Genomic DNA, 23,259 nt, shown 5'->3' with positions numbered 1-23,259 from the left:
TTACATACCTGGCCAGGAATTAAACCCAGTTCTGAGTGGTTGGTAGGCTGCTATCCTAACCATTATACCACCACCAACACTACATGCTGAAGCCTTTCTAGCATGTACCATTATGATATAGCCAAGAGAAAAAATGAGCTTGCTTATGGATTTGTAGTATGTCAAAAGCCAACTCGCATTGTCCAGGAATAGAACCCAGGCCTACCACTCTGTAGGCTGCTATCCTAACCATTATACCACCAACACAACACACTACAATGCTACATGCTGAAGCCAGCCTAGCATGTACCATCAGTGGCGTAGCTATGGAGCTCAGGGCCCCGGTGCGAGTTTTACATTGGGCCCCCCCCCCCCCAAGCACTCTATACGTAACACTTGATACATTGCAAAAATACCTGCCAAGGTCATCTACAGTATTAGAGGTGCAAGAAGGGGATGGGGAACAGTGTGTTAACGATTACTACCATTCAAAGCATCTATAGAAGTGATTATTACTACCATAGGACCAATAAACAGCTTATACTTTGGTTTAGAAAGGGCCCCATGGGGCCCCTCTGGCCCAAGGGCCCCGATGCGTTCGCTACCCCTGCAACCCCTATTGCTACGCCCCTGTGTACCATTGTGATATATCCAAGAGAAAAATGAGCTTGCTTAGTGAAATGTAGGATTCCAAAAGCCAGCTTACATACATTTGCTGGGAATCAAACCCAGGTCTAGTGCTCGGTAGGCTGCTATCCTAACCATTATACCACCAACACAACACACTACAATGCTACATGCTGAAGCCAGCCTAGCATGTACCATTATGATATATCCAAGAGAAAAATTAGCTTGCTTAAGGATTTGTAGTATGTCAAAAGCCAACTCACATTGGCCAGGAATAGAACCCAGGCCTACCGCTCTGTATGGTGTAATCCCAGCATAACAAGTTCTCAATGAGGCAGCGACAGTCACAAATCAATTACCCGCTCTGCTGTGTTGTAAAAGTAATTAGACACCATAAGGTCATTAGGCTGTGTGTGATAAAAATCTAGGGATCTCTTGCTGAATAGGGACAGTCTACAACTTCTTTTTAATCTGTGACTACTTTGTTTGTAAAGTTGTACATGAAGTCATCAGAACTTTTCTGTAGCCTGAGACAGATGTTTTTTTACGAACCCTAGGGAGCAGGGACAGTGTACAAACACCAAAGTGTGTATGATTCCTTATCTGTGTGGTGGACACATGCAGTCAATATAACAATGGTGCGAGAGCAGAATACGTTTTTTCTCTCCATGCCCTTAGTTTGTCAGTCTATCACACTTTTCCCCCCATGGGCCCCCTGTGGCTTCTGGGCCCCCCTGTGGAGGCATCCCTTGCGGGGTCTATTGTTGCACCCCTGCAGATATAGCCATCAAAAGAGCCACATCTGGCTCCAGAGCCATAGGTTCCCTACCTCTGGTATAGTCCATTTCACTCCTTAACTAATACTGAGCAACATGTACAAAGCAGTAGGAGCAGGAAACCAGCACTGCAATGATAGGTCGCTGGCAGGGCCGGATTACCCACCAGGTAACACAAGCACTTGATTGGTGCCCCAGGCTAAGAGGCCCCACCAGCATGGTAAGCTCTTAACCTCCCTGGCGGTCTATTAAAAACCGCCAGAGGGCAGCAGAGCAGTTTTTTTTTATTGTTTTTTTTTAAATCATGTAGCGAGCCCAGCGGCATCCCCCCACCCTCTTCGATCGCCTCCGGCGATCTCCGATCAGGAAATCCCGTTCAAAGAACGGGATTTCCTGGAGGGCCTCCCCCGTCGCCATGGAGACGGGCGGCATGACGTCATCGACGTTGTGACGTCATTGGGAGTCCCGAGCTACCCCTCAGCGCTGCCTGGCACTGATTGGCCAGGCAGCGCACGGGGTCTGGGGGGGGGGGGCGGCGCGCCGAGCGGCGGACAATCGGTGGGTAGCGGCGGCGATCGGAGTGCACACACAGCTAGCAAAGTGCTAGCTGCGTGTTGCAAAAAAAAAAAATTAGGCAAATCGGCCCTGCAGGGCCTGGGAAATTTTCCTGCGCGACATAGCCCGAGCTCAGCTCGGGCTTACCGCCAGGGAGGTTAATCTATTTAAATAAGGACTTCTTATGTGTGTATGGGGAGTTGTGCAGAGTCTTACCGCATCTCCCATGCCCTGGTGTCCCCCCTCTGTTCTTCTCCAATTCACCTCATTCTGTCCCCCCTGGTTGGTGCGGTCGGTGACCTCCGACCCAGACATACCAGCTGCGCATGTGCAGTATGTCCGCTGGAGAAACCTCTACGCATCAAGAGAAGGGAGGAGTTCCATAAGAAACAATAACTGTGGGCATAGAAAAAGACATACAATGTAAAAGTTTTATCACACTGCCTCTGCTGATGACAGTACTCGTGCGTCTGTATGAGGCGTTAATCTTCACTCCACACTGTTTGGAACAAAGTATCATTCCTTATCTTCACTAATTGGTTTATCAGTTCTGTTATCTGCACATCGATAATCTATAGTAAGTTTATCACACAGCACCTTTCTCCCCCGGCCTAAGAAGCTCATTATCTGTTTTTGGACTATGAACTATGTGAGAGGGTCCGGATTTCCTAACCCCAGCAGAACTCACACACACAGACACTCCGGCACATAATCCTGATGTGCTGCATCACTTCAGAAGGCATTGTCAAGGTTTATGAGGGTAGAGGGCAAACTGAATGTATATCGATATACAGAACACAGAGTAGAAACATCAAGAGCCAAATATAGTGTAGTATGTACTGGTAGTTGAAATGAAGTATGATAGAGTAATAAGCTACTGTATACTCACAAAGCAGGGTTACCTCCAAGGCAACCACCATATAGGCATAGTTTAAAACATGAGGAGGCAGTGGTGGACTTACCTCCTCCAAGCAGACAAAAAATTGCCAATGTGTTTGTAAAAATATAACACGTTTATTTGCATACTCCGAAGGACAATGCAACTCGTTTCGTAGGTTTGATCCTGCTTCATCAGGCAATAACAATGGAGCAATAGCATATGTGGTCAGTGGAAGAGCCAGGCACCCTGTCTTTTATCCTTTTGGGGCCTCTGTATCCATACTACGCTGTATCAGGGATCTTGGAGAAAAATCTGATTCAGCCAGCAAGAAGGGTTTTTTTTTTTTTACATTGTGGAAGTAGATATTTCTTCTAGCAGACAATGATCCCATTGCTTAAAGAGACTCTGTACTGAAAAAACTTCCCCTGGGGGTTACTTACCTGCGTACGTACAAAAAGGGCGCCTGGACAAAAAGGGCGCGGGGTGTAAACTCTAAATAATAATTAATCATTAATAGGGTTTATAAAAATAGTGTGCTATATTTCGTTTACAAATAAAGTTTAACAAAACTATAAATCATTAAATAATGTTTATAAAATCGGAAATTGTGAAAACGTTAATCTTCCCTATTTCTAAAGTTAAACTTATAATTACGTTTATTAAAAAAACAATAATATATGTTTAATTGTTATAATTGTATATTATTGTGAATAACCTTCATTTATGGTTTGTTCTTATAATAAAATCTGAAAATATTCTTTATAACGATGATATAAATATAAGTACGTTCGTAATAAGTGTTGTAAAACATTAGTAATTATTACTAAAATTTGACTAAAACTATACCTAAGCCTACTCTTACACAGAACCCTCCCTGTACCTATCCCTAACCCCTAGACCCCCCTGTTGGTGCCTAAACCTAAGACCCCCCTGTTGGTGCCTAAACCTAAGACCCCCCCTGTTGGTGCCTAAGTAACCCTCCCTGTACCTACCCCTAACCCCTAGACCCCCCTGTTGGTGCCTAAACCTAAGACCCCCCTGTTGGTGCCTAAACCTAAGACCCCCCTGTTGGTGCCTAAACCTAAGACCCCCCTGTTGGTGCCTAAACCTAAGACCCCCCTGTTGGTGCCTAAACCTAAGACCCCCCCTGTTGGTGCCTAAGTAACCCTCCCTGTACCTACTCCTAACCCCTAGACCCCCCTGTTGGTGCCTAAACCTAAGACCCCCCTGTTGGTGCCTAAACCTAAGACCCCCCTGTTGGTGCCTAAACCTAAGACCCCCCTGTTGGTGCCTAAACCTAAGACCCCCCTGTTGGTGCCTAAACCTAAGACCCTCCTGTTGGTGCCTAAACCTAAGACCCCCCTGGTGGTGCCTAAACCTAAGACCCCCCTTTATTATGTGGATAATAATGTTTTACAAATTGTGACTCCAAAAAATATATTCCAATTTACATTACGTACTGATCGCTTTATTTTGTGAATAATGTTTTAAAAACAGTAAGGGATAAAACTTTAAATAAAAAAATATATTGCAATTTACATTACGTACTGATCGCTTTATTTTGTGAATAATGTTTTAAAAACAGTAAGGGATAAAACTTTAAATAATGTTTTAATTATTTAAATTAGATGAATATATTTAGTATTTTCATAAATGTTATTCGGCACGGGTGCATTTTATAAACGTAAATCAACACAAGCTCCGGGAGCCGTTTGTAAACTTTATTTAGCTCCGGGCGCCGTTTGTAAACTTTATTTAGCTCCGGCGCCCTTTTTTCCTGCTCGGCGCCCATTAAACGTTATTTATTATGGGAGTGAATGGCGGCGCCCTTTTTGTCCACTAGCGGCCTGCGCCCTTTTTTCCCAGCTCCTACTTACCTTGGGAGGGGGAAGCCTCAGGGTCCCAATGAGGCTTCCCCCTCCCCTGTAGCTGCAGGGAATCCAGCGCTGGCTCCCCCAAAGTCTCCCGCAATCCTGGCTTGACAAGCCTGACAAGGCTTGAAATATTTACCTTCCCTGGCTCCAGCGGGGGCGCTGTTGCGACTTTCAGTACGGAGATAGGCGGAAATAGCCTATCTCTGTCCTGTCAGCTCTACTACGCAGGAGGTATATAGTTCTGGTTCGGAAGTGGCACACCTTACCCAAGGTGTGGGTGCTATGGCCTGTAGATGCTGAGCCCCAGCGTCCAAGTATTCAACAGCAAGGTAAAAAGTCCAGGTCAGCACACCTTTTCAAAATACAGATTATCTCAATTTATTGCTTCATGAGCACGTGAAACATGACAATTGTTTCGGGGCCACGGTGGGTCCCCTTCTTCAGATAGTGCAAAGCCCCGAAACTACTACGCAGGAGGAGGATGAGTGGTCGATGTCACAAAAACACCCTGTAACGATTGGTGTCAGCACGCAGAGAGAATCTGATTATTGGTGATCTGCAGTATCACCAAGAATGCAGATATATACCTGATTACTGATGATCTGCAGAATCACCGATAATACAGATATATTACTAACCTCTGGACACCTATGGGTATGTAAGTGTTTGGTGTAACAGTAGTACTTTGAGCAATGCACCTGCTGGGCAGGTGATATTAGGCAGTAAAGGAACACTGCTCTGAGAGCACAGGAACCTTCCAGCAGCCTGAGACTCTCCAAGGGGTGGAGTCAGGATGGAGACAGGAAGGGCCAGAGAGTGAGTGACACCAGAAGGTGGATGTCACTATCTGATCTGGAGACTATCTCTTAAGGGGAGAGATAGCTCTCAAGGTCGGATACGCCTGGTCGGTAACACACGGACAGATAAAGTACAAAGACAGAAGGCTGATTCGGTATCCAAGGCAAGCAGGATCTGGCAACGGAATATCAGATATGCGAGGTACTGAATCAGAGGACAGAAGAATAGTCAAGAAAGCAATAAGTCATAACAGATATCAAACAATGCCTAGTCTGGGTGTGAGGTCCGTGGTTTCTCCACCATGGAACTAATCTAATGTATAACAAAATGATCGCACAAGTTCCCTAGTTTTGGGTGCGAGGTCTGTGGTTTCAGCACCCTGGAACTAGTCTGGAGTATAGCACAAATGATAATACAGTTCCCTAGTCTGGGTGTGAGGTCCTTGGTCTCTACACCCTGGAACTAGCTTAAGCATAAACAGAATAACAGTTCAAGTAATCTGGCTCAGTGTGAATTCCCAGGTCCTCCTGGTTCAAACACACTGTTGGATCTGACTAAGGTCTGAGTGCTTCCACGTAGTGTTCGCAACGGCAGACAATTTGTAACTGGCCAGCAGTAACTATATATGGAGTAGTGCTCTCCAGCACCACCCCTAATTGATCAACCAATAGTATCCTGCTCTGGAGTCAGCTGATCGGCGTGATCAGCTGACTCTCTCTGCCCAGTATAAGAATTCTGCCTCTCAGCGCGCGCATATTCCTAAGCCTGTGTGCACTAACAGACTCAGCCACACCAGACACACGCTGCCGCGTGCAAACCGCCGCGCTGGACGCGGATCCAGCCGCCTCACTGTTGTTGCATGCGGCGGCTTTTCCGTGTTCTGCCCTGCTACCAGACACATGCTTCCGCGTGCAAACCACCGCATTGGACGCGGAATCAGCCGCCTCCTCAGTAGCACACGCGGCGGCTTTTCCGCGTTCTCTCACACACCCAGAGAGGTTTTTGTAAAAAAAAAATTCCCTTGCAGCGATAGCAATGACATGGCAGCAGAGTTGTCCGTGGCCACTGGCGGCGGGGACGCAGACTTTAGTAGTGAAATAGAACATCAGCTGTAGCAGGATGAGGACTAAAGCGGTTAGTGCGACAGCATCGAACGACCATGGCACCTCACTGGTGGTACCACAGCATGATAATGCTGCCCAAAAAATTACATGCGTCAGTGGCTCCCATCCATGGGTGGATGTCACAGCAGGCATGGGGCTGACTTAAAGAGAAACTCCAACCTAGAATTGAACTTTATCCCAATCAGTAGCTGATACCCCCTTTTACATGAGAAATACAATGCTTTTCACAAACAGACCATCAGGGGGCGCTGTATGACTGATTTTGTGCTGAAACCCCTCCCACAAGAAGCTCTGAGTACCGCGGTACTCTGGGCAAACTGCCACAATGTAACAATTTTCACAGACAGGAATTAGCTGTTTACAGCTGTCTCTAACAGCCAAAACAGCTAGGAGCAGCTACATAACCTGCCCACAGTAAAAATGTCACCATGTAATAAATGTCAGAATGTAAATCGAGGAAAGGAAAGATTTTACAATGGGGAAACACTGACTAAATCATTTATACATAATTATGGTAAAAATGAAGCACTTTTTTTTTACTACATTATTTTTACTGGAGTTCCTCTTTAAGTAATCACTCACTGGCTAGCTAACTAAATACAAGTATCAGATACAGTATAAGGGCAATGTAAGGACTGAAAACGCTCTTGCTGATTTACAATATGGCCTGGAGATGATCCTCTCAGTGCCACAGAGTCTAGCAAGGACAGAGCTCTGGAAATGACCCCCACTTTATATACAGGAGGCAAGGGCAGAGCCTCCCCTCCTATGATTGGTTGCTAGGGCCTGGCTGGGGGCCTCTGATTGGCCCAGGGATGACAATTCTGCCCAATCACGACCTAATCGCGGATTTCCAACGCGATCACAGCCGTAACCGAATTCTGAATATTTGCAATCACTGAATTTCTGTGGCCGGTTTCCGTGATCCAGAATCGATCATGGATTCGGCAGTCGAATAGGGAAAAAATGCTAGTGAATCATGGCTATTCTGTGATCACGGAAATTATCCGAGCACCACTACTTCATATAGGTACTAGTTATATTCATACTGAAGCCCACACTAATCAATTCCAAAGGATCTTTTTACTCTAAACACGCTGTGTTGCGATAAGCTATGCATACAGTGAAGCATACAGTTCATTGAAAGTGCGCTTTACTCTCACTGTAAACACACATGTTGCCTAGTAAGTGCACTGCCTGTTGTCCGTTACTACGACTGAACCCATCGCACCTGTTGTGAACGTACCATAGAAATATAATTGCATTGCGTTAGGATACAATCATATTGTATTTTGTGACGTAATGCAATGGCTGCAGTGTAAAAGGAGCCTCACCTTTGTCATTTATAAGTGGAGATTGTACTGACAACTTTATTTTGATAATTGTACTTTTATTTGCTTTATGCAGTCAGGTATTTTGTGTTTTTTGTCCATAGTGGATTTACATCACAGCAATCTGTTTCATTCTCACACAAGAGTCTCCTTCTGCTGCTCAGGGTAAAAATAGGTTCATTGTCTTTCCTACTAGCTATAGTTATACAAATACATTTATACACATATATAAACCTGTATAAGTGCGCTGTACAGTATATTTAGGTGTAAAAATCATTAGCAGTGGAGGAATTTACTCCCCCTTGCAGGACAAACACCTCAGGTCTAAACTCTAAGTGGTTTCTTGGAACAAAGTATCATTTCTTATCCTTCCTAATTGATTTATCAGTCCTGTTATCTGTACATGATAAACATATTATTATGTTAAGTTGACACATATGATAGACCTTCCTCCTCCTCCTTTGTTTTGAACTAGCATTATGTTGTTTCTCCATGGATTATTCAATAGTGTTGAGAGCAAAGCCATGTACTAATGTATGAGGACAGTCGCCAGAGAGGGATTTGGACTCGATCCCTTGGGTGACACGGCAGGGCTGAGTTCCATTGCTATTCTCACTCAAGCATAGCTCCCAACTGTCCCTTTTTCGGAGGGACAGTCCCTTTTTGGGAGCCCTGTCCCTCTGTCCCTTTTTCACCCTCATTTGTCCCTCTTTCAGGACTTTGTCCCTCTTTCTATATAAATATGTATATAATTATGCTAAAAATGTGTTTAATTGACTCAAACTTTATTTCCATCCTTTAAATTGATATATTACTTATTTTAAAATGTTACTATGAAGGAAAATTAACCAAAATAGAAAGGACCAGTGTGGTTTGAATGATAAAACAACATATTTTTCTTATGAAATTTTTATGGTATGCGTGACTAGGGGCGTGGTGGGGTGTGACAGGGGCATGGCTTAAGTGTCCCTTTTTCTCATCTCAAAAAGTTGGGAGGTATGCTCAAGACACAACTAAAATGTTAATTCATACTCTTATAATATCTCGTCTGGACTACTGCAACATACTACTATGTGGACTACCTTCTAACAGACTGGCCTCGCTCCAGTCGGTACTGAACTCAGCTGCTCGTCGCATTCATCTTTCTTCTCGATCTTCCTCTGCCGACCCTCTCTGTCAAGCTTTTTACTGGCTGCCAATTACCCAGAGGATCCAGTTCAAACTCCCAACCCTAACCTACAAAGCTCTCCACAATCTCTCTCCCCGGTACATATCCTCACTAGTTTCCAGATACCAACCCAATCGCAAGCTCAGATCTGCACATGATCTTCAGTTGTCCTCCTCTAGAATTACCTCCTCACAATCACATTTACAAGATTTTGCATGTGCTTCACCCCTCCTCTGGAAAGCCCTTCCCAACACATCCATCACTCACCAACCTTTGTTACCGTTAAACGCTCTCTAAAAATGAATTTGTTCCGACAAGCATATGTGCTACCTTTGTCCTAAAACCAAATTTCACTCCTACTAGGTATCCTAAAGCACACTGCCTTTATATATTGGTTGTATACAACCCCTCTTCTTGTTTCCCCCTATTCCCTTTAGATTGTAAGCTCGCAAGGGCAGGGCTCTCTCCCCCTTTTGGGTCTTGGAAATCATTATACATTTTATTTATCATGTTACTTTTATCACAATCATTACCAATTCTGTATTTTGTATCATTTTTGTATTTTGTCACTAATTATGTGTCTTGTATATTAGTGTACACCATCGTCTGTATTATGATGTACCCCATGTTTGTTTCTTACTTTGTACAGCGCCACGGAATATGTTGGCGCTTTATAAATCAATAATAATAATAAAAAATAATAATCATGTCAAGGGGGGAGAGCTGATGGAGTGGCACACGAGGGGTGTAACCGAGTTAGTGGGATGAGTGAGGAGAACAATGCCTTTAGGCAGTGCTGAAGGCCGGATTTATGCTTTTTGTGCTCCTAGGCCAAGTAGGCTGATAGATATAATGATCAGAGAGGGATCTATCTACTGGCCATATCAACCAGTGTATGGCCACTAATAAATAGAGAAACCAAGAGCCCGATATGGTGTAGTATGTATTGGAACAAGAGAGATTAGTGTTAACCACTTGCCGACCAAGTGGTTTCCTATTGATCTGTGCTGGGTGGGCTCTTCAGCCCCCAGCACAGATCGTATTGCAGGCAGGGCGATCAGACTTCCCCCTTTTTTCCCCACTAGGGGGATGTCCTGCTGGGGGGGTCTGATCGCCGCCGCTCTGCTGTGCCTTGCGGGGGGGCTCCTCAAAGCCCCCCTCCGCAACGCTATTCCCCCCTCCCTCTCTTTCCCTCCCTCTCCCTGGCTCTGTAGGCGGTACAGGACTGCGATACGTCCTGTACCACCTCTGATAGGCTTCAGCCTATCAGACGGCGGCGATCCCCGGCCTATCAGAGGCCGGGGATCGCCGATCTCCTTTACGGCGCTGCTGCAACTGCAGCGCCGTGCAGTGTAAACACCGGGGATTTCTTCCCTGCGTGTTTACATTTCGCCTGCGAGCCGCGATCAGAGGCTCGCAGGCAGTTCACGGAGACACCCTCCGTGAACTGACATGGAACGCTTTCCATGGAAACCCACAGACAACCAGTTTATGCCAATCGGCGTTAACTGGTCGTCAAGAGGTTAAGTAAGTAAGTATTATACTCACAAACATGGGTTACCACTCAGGCAACCACTGTATAAGCAGGTGGGGAGATTAGACCTGTCCCCACTCAGGAATAAGATGTCGCTCTCTGAAGAAGGAAAAGAGGGTGTGTCACCCTTCCACCAAGGGTGGATATCTTGACAATTAGATGTACAGAGGCGCCAACAGGATAAAAGATGCTAAAATGTTTAAAATATACAGGTGGCGGTGGTGGGCCGACCACTCCCAAATAGACACAATGCTGTCGTTTGAAATAAAGACAATTTATTCACATACTCCAAGAACAAAGTCGCAACGCGTTTCACGGGCACAATCCCGCTTCATCAGGCATTAAACAAACGGAGTATCACACAGCTAGTGGTCCAATATACGCTTTAAACACGTTGTGTTGCGATAAGATATGCATACAGTGAAGCATACAGTTCATTGAAAGCGCGCTTTACTGTCACTGTAAACACACATGTTGCCTAGTAAGTGCACTGCCTGTTGTGCGTTACTTCGACTGAACCCATCGCACCTGTTGTGAACGTACCATAGAAATACAATTGCATTGCGTTAGGATACAATCATATTGTATTTTGTGACGTAATGCAATGGCTGCAGTGTAAAAGGAGCCTCACATTTGTCATTTATAAGTTGAGATTGTACTGACAACTTTATTTTGAGAGTTATACTTTTATTTGCTTTCTGCCAGATGGATCAAACATAATTGTTAAGTTTGCAGATGATACGACTGTCATTGGGCTTATATCAGACAATGAGGAAGCTGCATACAGAGAAGAAGTTAGGAACCTGACGGAATGGTGCGACTTTAACAACCTGTTATTAAATACAAAGAAGACCAAAGAAATTATTCTGGACTTTAGGACCACCAAAAAGTCCACTCACCTACCGCTAATGATCAATGCAGAGGCTGTGGAGAGAGTTTCCAGCTTCACATTTTTGGGAGTCACCATCGCAGAGAACCTGTCCTGGGCTGACAATGCTTTAGCTCTAACTGGCAAAGCACAACAACGCCTCTACTTTCTGAGAAAACTAAGGAGCACTAACCTCCCACAGAAGCTGCTGGTTAATTTCTACAGATGCACTATAGAAAGTGTTCTGACCAATTGCATGACGGTCTGATACAACAGCTGCACGATGGCTACTAGAGAAGCCCTGCAGCGAGTTGTTAAAACAGCAGAAGCCATTATTGGCACTGAACTACCATCACTGGAACTTTTGTATAATACTCGCAGCGTGAGAAGGGCCAAAAACATTATCAAGGACAACACTCACCCTGGAAATGCCTTGTTTGAGCTCCTTCCATCAGGTAAACATTTTAGATCAATCCGCACACACACAAACAGACTGAAAGACAGCTTTTTCCCATCTGCCATAAACTTGATGAACTTTGAATCCTCTCTGAAATAATTAACACTGTGTACAAATTGTTGAAATATCTGTAATACCTGGCATATGTGTATAATTTCTTCTCTTACTTGTTACTATCACTATGTTCCCTATATGCACCGTGGGGTTGTCATGAAAAGTAATTTCGTTGTGTTACACAATGACAATAAAGTGAATTGAATTGAATTGATGGCTCTTTATGCAGTCAAGTATTTTGTGTTTTGTGTCCATAATGGTTAAATCACAGCAATCAGTTTCATTCTCACACAAGAGTCTCCTTCTGCTGCTCAGGATAAAAATACACATATATAAACCTGTATAAGTGCGCTGTATATTTAGGTATAAAAATCATTAGCGGTGGAGGAATGTACTCCCCCTTGCACGAGAAACACCTCAGGTCTAAACTCTAAGTGGTTTCTTGGAACAAAGTATCATTTCTTATCCTTCCTAATTGATTTATCAGTCCTGTTATCTGTACATGATAAACATATTATTATGTTAAGTTGACACATATGATAGACCTTCCTCCTCCTCCTCTGTTTTGAACTAGCATTATGTTGTTTCTCCATGGATTATTCATGTGGGAAAAAATTCATTATTTTTCAGTTTTCGGCCATTATAGTTTTTAAATAATGCATGCTAATGTAATTAAAACCCATGAAATGTATTTGCCCATTTGTCCCGGTTATAAAACAGTTTAAATTATGTCCTTATCACAATGTTTGGCGCCAATATTTTATTTGGAAATAAAGGTGCATTTTTTTTCAGTTTTGCGTCCATCCCTAATTACAAGCCCATAGTTTATAAAGTAACAGTGTTATACCCTCTTGACATAAATATTTAAAAAGTTCAGTCCCTAAGGTAACCATTTATGTATTTTTTAATTGTAATTATTTTTTTTTATTAAAAAAATAAATAAATTGGGGAGTGTGGGAGGTAATAAGTTAATTTTTTTGTGTAAAACTATGTATTCGAATATGAAAAATCTTTAGGGTGTAGTTATACTATTTGGCCACAAGATGGCCACAGTAACTTTTTGTTTATGCAACCTGCAAGCGTCGGAAGGATGCTTGCAGGAAGTGCTATGAGGCTGGGAAACTTTTTTTTTTTTTCTTCACAATGATCGCTGCTTCTCATAGAAGCAGCGGATCATTGCCGGGCTTAGTTCAACGAACGGGAACTGTTTTTCCCGTTCATTGATCTCCGGGCAGCGGCATGCACGAGAGCGGGAGCGCGCGCACGAGCGAGCAGCGTCGGCAGCGTGGGAGGTGCGGATATCTCCATGTCTGGGGGTGAAAGGATGGAAAAAGGGACGGAGATATCCTTATGGATATCTCAGTGTCATTTACTGCCCATTTTACTGCCCATGTGGACTAGTTCCTATCACTCACCGTAGAAAGGATAGCTGAAGATAGTCTGCAAGTCTTTGTTACTGGTCAGCTCGCTGATCACCTGTGTGTGACTCGACTCTGACAGGCGGAATACTGGAGACAGCCAATAGAGAAGACCCGAACGCACCATAAGCAAGGACAGCCACTGAGGCATTATCTTCAGCATTGCCACATACCCCACATGACGAGACACTTTCTGTCAATAGAAACATGGCATAGAATTGTTACAGCATCAGCTCATCTTCACTGTTAGAATGACAGTAATCACTATTACGGACAGCATTTATCAAAGTCTGTGAAATAAAGACTGTTGGCTTTGTCCACCGTCAGTGACTGGAGCGGCAAACGTTTGTTTGTCTGGTGCCGGTGGAAATGGTGAAAGTGCCAAAGCAATGCTTTTACTGATACGACTTTGGATTTGTGATGCTTTAGTTGTTGTTGTTTCACTGCACCTGATCAGTTCCTTTAACCACTTCAGGACCACAGTGCTAAACCCCCCCTAAAGACCGGGATATCTTTTTCAAAATAGGCCACTGCAGCTTTTTTCCTATGTTGCTGTCACATACAGTAGGTAGTACAAATCTGACAGATTTCGGACTAGCCCATCTTCTCATAGGTGGTTCACAGGGTTTTTATTTATTTTTAAAAGCACTTAGTGAATGGCAGTTGCTCCGGCCAACTGCCAAAATAGTGTATAGCGAGCAGAGAGGCTGGCCAGTATCATTGTATAAATCTTTTTCAGAGAATGTCTTTATAAAGAATAAAGGCCATGCAGAGAATCCCCTATGGAGTGATGGACTAGTCGAAAATATGTCAGTAATGTTAGATTTCTACTACTTACTGTAAGTTAAGTGACAGCAACATAGGAGAAAAGTAATTTATGGCTCATTTTACGGTGGGAGAAATGTACTTCTTATTTGTATGTGTTTTAAATTTTAAGATTTTCGCGACAGTTCCTTTTTAAATACTATGAACAGATTGTTTAGGTAAAATGTCATATAACATGGAGGTAGTAAAATTGATGAGATATTGGACCATCTTACTCAGATCAGACTTCCTCTCCACATCGTCTGTGGGGGTACCTCAAGGCTCTGTCCTCTACCCTCTCCTCTTTTCCATCTACATACATGGCCTTGGTAACTTAATCAACTAATTTGGCTTTTAATACCACCTATATGCAGATGATACACAACTGTACCTCTCGGCCCCCGAACTTAACTCCCTCCTCACAGGAGTTCCCGACTGTCTGTCTGCTATATTCTCTTTCTTGTCCTCTCGCTTCTTAAAACTTAACATGAATGAAACAGAACTAATCATCTTTCCACCATCTCTGCCCACCTATCTGCCTGATATAACAATAAATATTAACACCCCTATAACTTCAGTTCCCAAAGCACGGTGCTCAAGGGTAATATTTCATTCGTCTCTCTCCTTTATTCCTCACATTCACTCCTACCCTAACCAACTCCTGTCATCTCCAACTCACAAAACATATCCCGCAGCCGACCTTTTCGTACTCAGGACATGCTCTTATTATTAGTACATGCTCTTATTATATCTCGCTTGGACTATTGTAATATATATTGCTTGGTGGACTACCAACTAACCAACTGGCTGCCCTCCAATAGTTACTAAACTTCTCGTCTCATTCATCTCTCTTCTCGGTCTTCTCTGCTGCTCCTCTCTGCCAAGCTCTTCATTGGCTGCCAATTACCAAGAGGATCCATTTTAAACTCTTAACCCTAACGTACAGGGCTGCCCATGATTATTTATACCCCTGGCAAACTGACTTAAAGTTACTTTTATTCAACCAGCAAGTAATTTTTTGATAGGAAATGACATACTGTAGGTGTCTCCCAAAAGATAATAAGACGATGTACAAGAGGATTTATTGTGGGAAAAAAAAACATTTCTCAGATTTTATTTACATTTCAGCAAAAAGTTTCCAGTCCAAAATTATTCATACCCTTTTTAATAATCAATAGAAAAGCCTTTATTGGCTATTTCAGCAATCTAACGCCTCCTATAATTGCAGACCAGCTTTTTGCATGTCTCCACAGGTATTTCTGCCCATTCATCTTTAGCAATGAGCTCCAAATCTTTCAGGTTGGAGGGTCTTCTTGCCATCGCTCTTATCTTTAGCTCCCTCCACAGATTCTGAATTGGATTCAAGTCAGGACTCTGGCTGGGCCACTTCAAAACGTTAATGTTGTTGTCTGCTAACCATTTCTTCACCACTTTTGCTGTGTGTTTTGGATCATACTATAGTCATGCTGAAATGTCCATTAGAGGCCAAGGCCAAGTTTCTTTGCGGTCTACCTGATGTTGTCGTTAAGAATCCTCATCTATTACTCTTTTTTTCATGGTGCCATTTACTGTGATTACGTTCCCTGGTCCATTAGCTGAAAAAACAACCCCAAAGCATTAGGTTCCCACCACCATGTTTGACAGTGGGGATGGTGTTCTTTGGGTTGATGGCTTCTCCTTTTTTACGCCAAATGAAGAAAACATCATTGTGACCAAACAACTCAATTTTTGTTCCACAGAAGACCAGAAGTCTTCTTCTTTGTCCAGATGAGCATTTGCAAAGGCCAAGCGAGCTTTTGTGTGCCTTATCTGGAGAAGTGGTGTCGTCCTTGTTCTACATCAGTGGAACCTAGCAGTGTGCAGTGTCCGATGGATTGTCTGCCTTCAGACATTGCCACCAGCAGAGCCCAGATTCACCAGGATGGCCTTGGTGGTGATCCTTGGATTCTTTTTCACATCTCTCACTATCCTCCTGGCCAGCACAGGTATCACTTTTGGAATCCGACCACATCCTCTGAGATTTTCCACAGTGCAGATCATCTTGTATTTTTTTAATAATACTTTGCACTTTAGCTACAGGAACTGGAAAACATTTAGAAATGGCCTTGTAGCCATTTCCTGACTTGTGAGTAGCCACAATGCGCAGCCTAAGGTCCTTCTCACTGAGCTCCTTAGTCTCAGCCATGACTGTCCACAAACCAACAGAGCTGCTGTTTTTCACCTGTTGAGTTGATTAAAACATCTGTTCCCAAATCAGGGTAATTAGGATGCTTTAGAACAGCTTGGACTATTTGGAATGGTATAGAACTTTAGATTTTCCTACAGACTGACAGTTTGTGAAGGGTATGAATAGTTTTGGGCTAAACACTTTATGTTTAAATTTAAATAAAAACTGAGAAATGTTTTTTTTCCCATAATAATGCCTTTTGTACATCGGCTTATTATCTTTTCGGAGACACCTATGTAATTTCCCATAAAAAAATTACTTTAAGTCAAAATTTGCCAGGGGTATGAATTATGGACAGCACTGTACAAAACTCTCCACAATCTCTCTCTCCTTTACATCTGCTCACTAGTTCCCAGATACCAACTCAACCACAATATCATATCTGCACATGAGTTTCTTTTGTCCTCCTCTAGAATTACCTCCTCGCATTTGCGTATACAAGACTTCTCATGTGCCTCATTCCTCCTCTGGACAGCCCTTCCACAGCACCTCCGTCACTCTCCAACCTTTGAAATCTTTAAACGCTCCCTCAAAACTCAATTTTTCTGACAAGCATATGCTCTAACTTAGTCTGCGACCTCTCGTTTAAAGAGACTCTGTAACAAAAAAAAAAGTTCCCCTGGGGGGTACTCACCTCTGTAGGGGGAACCCTCAGGGTCCCGATGAGGCTTCCCTCTCTGCTGTAGCTGCAGGCAGTCCAGTGCTGGCTCCCCCGAAGTGTCCTGAAATCCTCCCTCGACAAGGCTGACAAGCACTGATATGCGCTGATTTATTTACATTTCCTGGCTCCAGCAGGGGCGCTGTTGCGGCAAACCTTACGGAGATAGGTGAAAATACTCGATCTCTGTCGGGTCTGCTCTGCTCTACTACGCAGGCGCAGGAGACTTGCGCCTGCGCAGTAGAGCGGGCCAACAGCGATCGGGTATTTCCGCCTATCTCCGAGCGGAGAGCGGATACTGCCAGGGAGATAAATATTTACATGCCCACTGTTCAAAAGGGGCACAGCGAGACCGCCGTGGGACACAGGAGGACGGGGGAAGCCTAGATAGGATTTGGAGGCTTCCCCCTACCGAGGTGAGCACCCCCAGGGAAACTTTTTGTAGTTACACGTTTTAAGTTTTAATCCTTACTAGATAACCTAAAGATGCACAGCCTGTATGTATATACAGTGGGTTGCAAAAGTATTTGGCCCCCTTGAAGTTTTCCACATTTTGTCACATTACTGCCACAAACATGAATCAATTTTATTGGAATTCCACATGAAAGACCAACACAAAGTGGTGTACACATGAGAAGTGGAACGAAAATCATACATGATTCCAAACATTTTTGCAAACAAATAACTGCAAAGTGGTGTGTGCATAATTATTCGGCCCCCTTTGATCTGAGTGCAGTCAGTTGCCCATAGACATTGCCTGATGAGTGCTAATGACTAAATAGAGTGCACCTGTGTGTAATCTGTCAGTACAAATACAGCTTCTCTGTGAGGGCCTCAGAGGTTGTCTAAGAGAATATTGGGAGCAACAACACCGTGAAGTCCAAAGAACACACAAGACAGGTCAGGGATCAAGTTATTGAGAAATTTAAAGCAGGCTTAGGCTACAAAAAGATTTCCAAAGCCTTGAACATCCCACGGAGCACTGTTCAAGCGATCATTCAGAAATGGAAGGAGTATGGCACAACTGTACACCTACCAAGACAAGGCCATCCACCTAAACTCACAAGCCGAACAAGGAGAGCACTGATCAGAAATGCAGTCAAGAGGCCCATGGTGACTCTGGACAAGCTGCAGAGATCTACAGCTCAGGTGGGGGAATCTGTCCATAGGACAACTATTAGTCATGCACTGTACAAAGTTGGCCTTTATGGAAGAGTAGCAAGAAGAAAGGCATTGTTAACAGAAAGCATAAGAAGTCCCGTTTGCAGTTTGCCACAAGCCATGTGGGGGACACAGCAACCATGTGGAAGAAGGTGCTCTGGTCAGATGAGACCAAAATGGAACTTTTAGGCCAAAATGCAAAACGCTATGTGTGGCGGAAAACTAACACTGCACATCACTCTGAACACACCATCCTCGCTGTCAAACATGGTGGTGGCAGCATCATGCTCGGGGGTGCATCTCTTCAGCAGGGACAGGGAAGCTGGTCAGAGTTAATGGGAAGATGGATGGAGCCAAATACAGGGCAAACTTGGAAGAAAATCTATTGGAGACTGCAAAAGACTTGAGATTGGGGTGGAGGTTCACCTACCAGCAGGACAATGACCCTAAACATAAAGCCAGGGCAACAATGGAAAGGTTTAAAACAAAACATATCCATGTGTTAGAATGGCCCAGTCAAAGTCCAGAGCTAAATCCAATCGAGAATCTGTGGCAAGATCTGAAAACTGCTGTTTACAAACGCTGTCCATCTAATCTGACTGAGCTGGAGCTGTTTTGCAAAGAAGAATGGGCAAGGATTTCAGTCTCTAGATGTGCAAAGCTGGTAGAGACATACCCTAAAAGACTGGCAGCTGTAATTGCAGCAAAAGGTGGTTCTACAAAGTATTGACTCAGGGGGCTGAATAATTACACAACCCCCACGTTGCAGTTATTTATTTGTAAAAAATGTTTGGAATCATGTATGATTTTCGTTCCACTTCTCCTGTGTACACCACTTTGTATTGGTCTTTCACGTGGAATTCCAATAAAATTGATGCAAGTTTGTGGCAGTAATGTGACAAAATGTGGAAAACTTCAAGGGGGCCGAATACTTTTGCAACCCACTGTATGTATGTGTACTGCATGCTTCCCCACCTCTTGTTTCCCCCCCATTCCTTTGGATTGTAAGCTCGCAAGGTCAGGGCTTTTTCATACCCTTTTGTGTTTTGGAATTTGTTTTTCATTTCTTAACTTGCATTCACCAGTTCTGTATTTTGTACCAGTGTCCATATTTGATGTAGATCATTGTCTGTATCATAATACCCTTTGTTGTTTTCCTACTATGTACAGCGCCATGGAATATGTTGACGCTTTAAAAATTAATAGTATTAATATACCCACCTCATACTTGTATTATGTATTACTTGTATTATTAACAATGGTTAATTTGCATATATTCAGCAGTGTTGCTCTGGGAGACATCTCAAGCTCACTCCAACCTGAATTATTGCAAATTCTTTCTGTTTTAGGAAAGCAAACTTTTGTTATACTTGTATTACTGGGCTTACCTAACCAGCCCAAAATCCCATGATCGTGTATTTTGTACCCTGTTTGCCTTGTATAACTTTGTCCTAAGTTTTATAACCTTGTTACATCTGTCATCCTTTGTATCATTGTATGTATTTATTGTCCAGCGCTACATAATAGACAGGCTCGGATTTACCTTGCGGTAGCCTATAGGCCAGTCTTTCTCAACCTTCTTACCCTGGAGGAACCCTGCAAAACACTTTTGGATCTCAAGGAACCCCTGCAAACAATTTTTTGATCTTGAGGAACCCCTGCATTTATCTTGCTCGTTAAAAGCAGGTGCGGCTGTTTATTTCACGACCCTCTATCACACTGCCACTCAACAGGGATGAGCAGAAACTATGCCAGTGCGTATTTACGCATTGTAGCTCGCATCTACGTATCGAAGTTCGTAGGTGGTTTCAAAACTACGCTTACGAATTCACGCGTAGTGAAGTACCGATACGCGTAGCTTATGCCCACTATGCATAGTTAATATTTGTATTGCTTAGTGAACTACGAATGCGTTACTTGCGTCTAATTTTCCGCGTACGATTGTATGCTTACAAATTTATGCATTGGAAAGGGGAATGTACGCATAGAAGAGCTCCCGTTGAAAGCATTCAAAGAGGAAGTAATGCGTAAAATTTTCTGCATACGGGCATAAGCATCCGCATACAGTACGCTTCGCACTACGCGTAATTGTGTACTTTAACGTGTAGTCTACCAAATGCATACGAATCCAATATTTTATTTCGAAGCTGTAGTTTGGCGAAGCGTAATTGCGTAAAACTACGCGTAGTTCCAGCGTAGCGAAGTTGGCTGACTACGACCATCCCTGATTATGATTATTATTTATTTATATAGCGCCAACATATTCCGCATCGCTTTACAAAACACAGTAAGACAACACGGGGAACATAGTCTCAAGCAGCACAAATATTGCAACAAAAACAGTAAACATTAGAAGTATGACCCTGCCCTTGCGAGACTCGGTAGCGAGACTTATTATAGTGTCTCCTTACCCTATGCTTTTTGTTAATGTGCTCATTATTCTGACCCCCAATCAAGTGTTTCTTTTTACAGAAACCCATATTAAATATGCTCTATTCTTTCTATACTTTCTCCATGATGGGGGAAGTATAGTAAAGTAAATCCGGCCCTGATAATATTAGCGCCTTATATATATATATATATATATATATATACAATAAATAATAATAATCCCTTGGTTAGTCCTTCCTCCTACTGAGTTTTCTCCTCCTGAAGCTGAATGGTTTTATGAGATGTAGTGTGTTTGAATTATCAGAAAAGACAGAGCTTGTCTGTTAATCTCCTTCCAAGGTTGAACTACGTAGGGTAGCTTTGGAGACTATTAAGAATTTAGGGAGGATCAACATTGTCTATTCAGCATGTGGGGAAATGTGGCTGCCAAAGTTATAAACCCCATAAATGTGTATGATGGATGGAGTTTAAATTGCCACTATGTTTTGAAGGGCAGAAGGAGCTAATACGAATTTTTGGAATTTAACTATAAATTGGGTCTTGTCCCACCATGTTTAATAGATTTCAAGAATGTTAGTAAACTATACTCAAATTATTATTGCCAGAGAATCATTTTGTCGTAAAAATAGCAAGTCAACAACACAAGATGGGGGCAATCATTTACAAGACTAGTCAGTATCTCACCTTCATCAGCACTGAGAACTTCTCTATGGCTTCCTCTTCTCCTGGGAACTGTTTCTTCAACGTGTCAGAGAATTCCTTTTTTCCTGCACAGATGCGGTACACCTTGTTGCCTATCTTAACAGTGTCATAATGAGGATCCAAGAGGTTCCACTGAAGCTGTCCTTCTGTTAACTGGTCCATGATTACACGTAGCAATCCCCCTTCATGCAATTGCCCCACATAGTGTAGACCTGGACAATAAGAGAGACCAATTCATCCTTGTTAGGACAATTTCTCAGTACATCTGAATACTTTCTTAACCCTCCTGGCGGTATGAAAAAATCCGCTAGGAGGCAGCGCGGCAGTTTTTTTTTTTAGTTTTTTTTTTTTAAAATCATGTAGCGAGCCCAGGGCTCGCTACATGATAGCCGCTGCTCAGCAGCATCCCCCCGCCCGATTCGATCGCCTTCGGCGATCTCCGATCAGGAAACGTATAGCGGCGATCGGGCGCGGGGCGGCGGTGATCAGTGTGCTAGCGCAGCTAGCAAAGTGCTAGCTGCGTCTAGCAAAAAAAAAATTAACAAAATCGGCGGAGCAGGGCCGGAGAAAACCTCCTGCGCGGCTTACCTTGAACTACGTTCTGGGTTATTGCCAGGAAGGTTGAAGAGACACTGAAGCGAAAAAAAATTATGATATAATGAATTGGTTGTGTACTATAAATAATTACTAGAAGAAATATTCTGATATTTTTATTTTCAGGTATGTAATGTTTTTCTAACATTGCATCATTCTATAATATGTGCAGATTACACAACACTCAGCATTCAAAATGATTCTTTCACAGCAGTCTGTGAACTAATGACCTCTCCTCTGGCAGAGAAAAAGTAAATAGTTAAATAACAGTTGAGATAATAAAAGTCAGAAAACAGCCCGCTCCACGACTTTGAACGTCGTAGAGCTTAATGGCTTTTTTTGTATAGAGATAACAACTGGAGTTTCTGAACTCTTCCTGTACTGGAAACAATTAGACTGATGTAACTGATCTTAATGTTTTATTTCTTAGCTGTACTACACATACAAATCATAATATCATAATTTTTTTTTGCTTCAGTGTCTCTTTAATAAGGAGCTACAGACTCCTTAAAATCAATATTATACTGACTCCTAAAGCTAGGTTACATGCAGCTAACCAGTAAGTTAGCCGAAGAGGAAACTGTTCCCTCATGGGTGTAGATTAAACATCCCAAGAAGAGTCAAATTGTTGTTGCATTCTTTAAAGAGACTCTGTAACAAAATTTTAAACCTTATTTCTTCTATGCTATAAGTTCCTATACCTGTTCTAATGTGGCCTGTCTTACTGCAGCCTTTTCTACTTACACTGTCTCTGTAATAAATCTTATCTCCTTTCCTCTGTTGTGTCTGTTGGGCTGAGGCTGGAAAGTGTGGAATGTGCAGCACTGCTTGTCATTGGCAGAAGCTTTACACACCCCCTCCAAGCTCTGCATGAGTCACACAGTAAGCTAGTTCTCAGCCTATGATACTGTGGTTAGAAGCCAGTCTTTTGTTTATAAACTCTGCCTAAAGCTCAACACACACCATACAATCTTGGCTGTACAATCTTACCACTTTCATGTAGTATAAGAGTTTATCCAATCAATCATTCCAGGTATTTTCAATCTGTTGGCCCTTATACTACATAGATTTGGTAAATCTGTACAACCAAGATTGTATGGTGTGTGATGAGCTTAAAACTGTTCATTACAAACCAGGATTGCAGCAGGGAGTGGCAGTAACAGCACAGATGGGGCAAAGGAGAAAATAAGGAATAGAATGGTATGCTTTTTATTGTAAGAATATTAGAGTACAGATTCTCTTTGTCAAAATCCGCCAGGGGGCAGCAAATACGTTTTTA

The 23,259-nt window shown here is 43.0% G+C and overlaps 1 protein-coding gene across 1 annotated transcript in view; it reads right to left on the bottom strand.

The window, feature by feature from the left end:
- The window catches only part of LOC137540927 (all-trans-retinol 13,14-reductase-like), a 95,305-nt gene that overhangs the window by 61,180 nt on the left and 10,866 nt on the right, over positions 1-23,259 (bottom strand). The window contains exons 3-4 of the mRNA XM_068262105.1: positions 21,369-21,598; positions 13,441-13,636 (exon numbers count right to left, since the gene is read on the bottom strand). Of these exons, the coding sequence (XP_068118206.1) occupies positions 13,441-13,636; positions 21,369-21,598 (426 nt within the window). The remainder of the gene's footprint in view (positions 1-13,440; positions 13,637-21,368; positions 21,599-23,259) is intronic.

Source organism: Hyperolius riggenbachi, chromosome 12 (genome assembly GCF_040937935.1).
Source record: "Hyperolius riggenbachi isolate aHypRig1 chromosome 12, aHypRig1.pri, whole genome shotgun sequence".
Lineage (NCBI taxonomy): Eukaryota > Metazoa > Chordata > Amphibia > Anura > Hyperoliidae > Hyperolius > Hyperolius riggenbachi.
The sequence above is the reverse complement of the archived record's forward strand: the minus strand, read 5'-3'. Positions and strand labels throughout refer to the sequence as shown.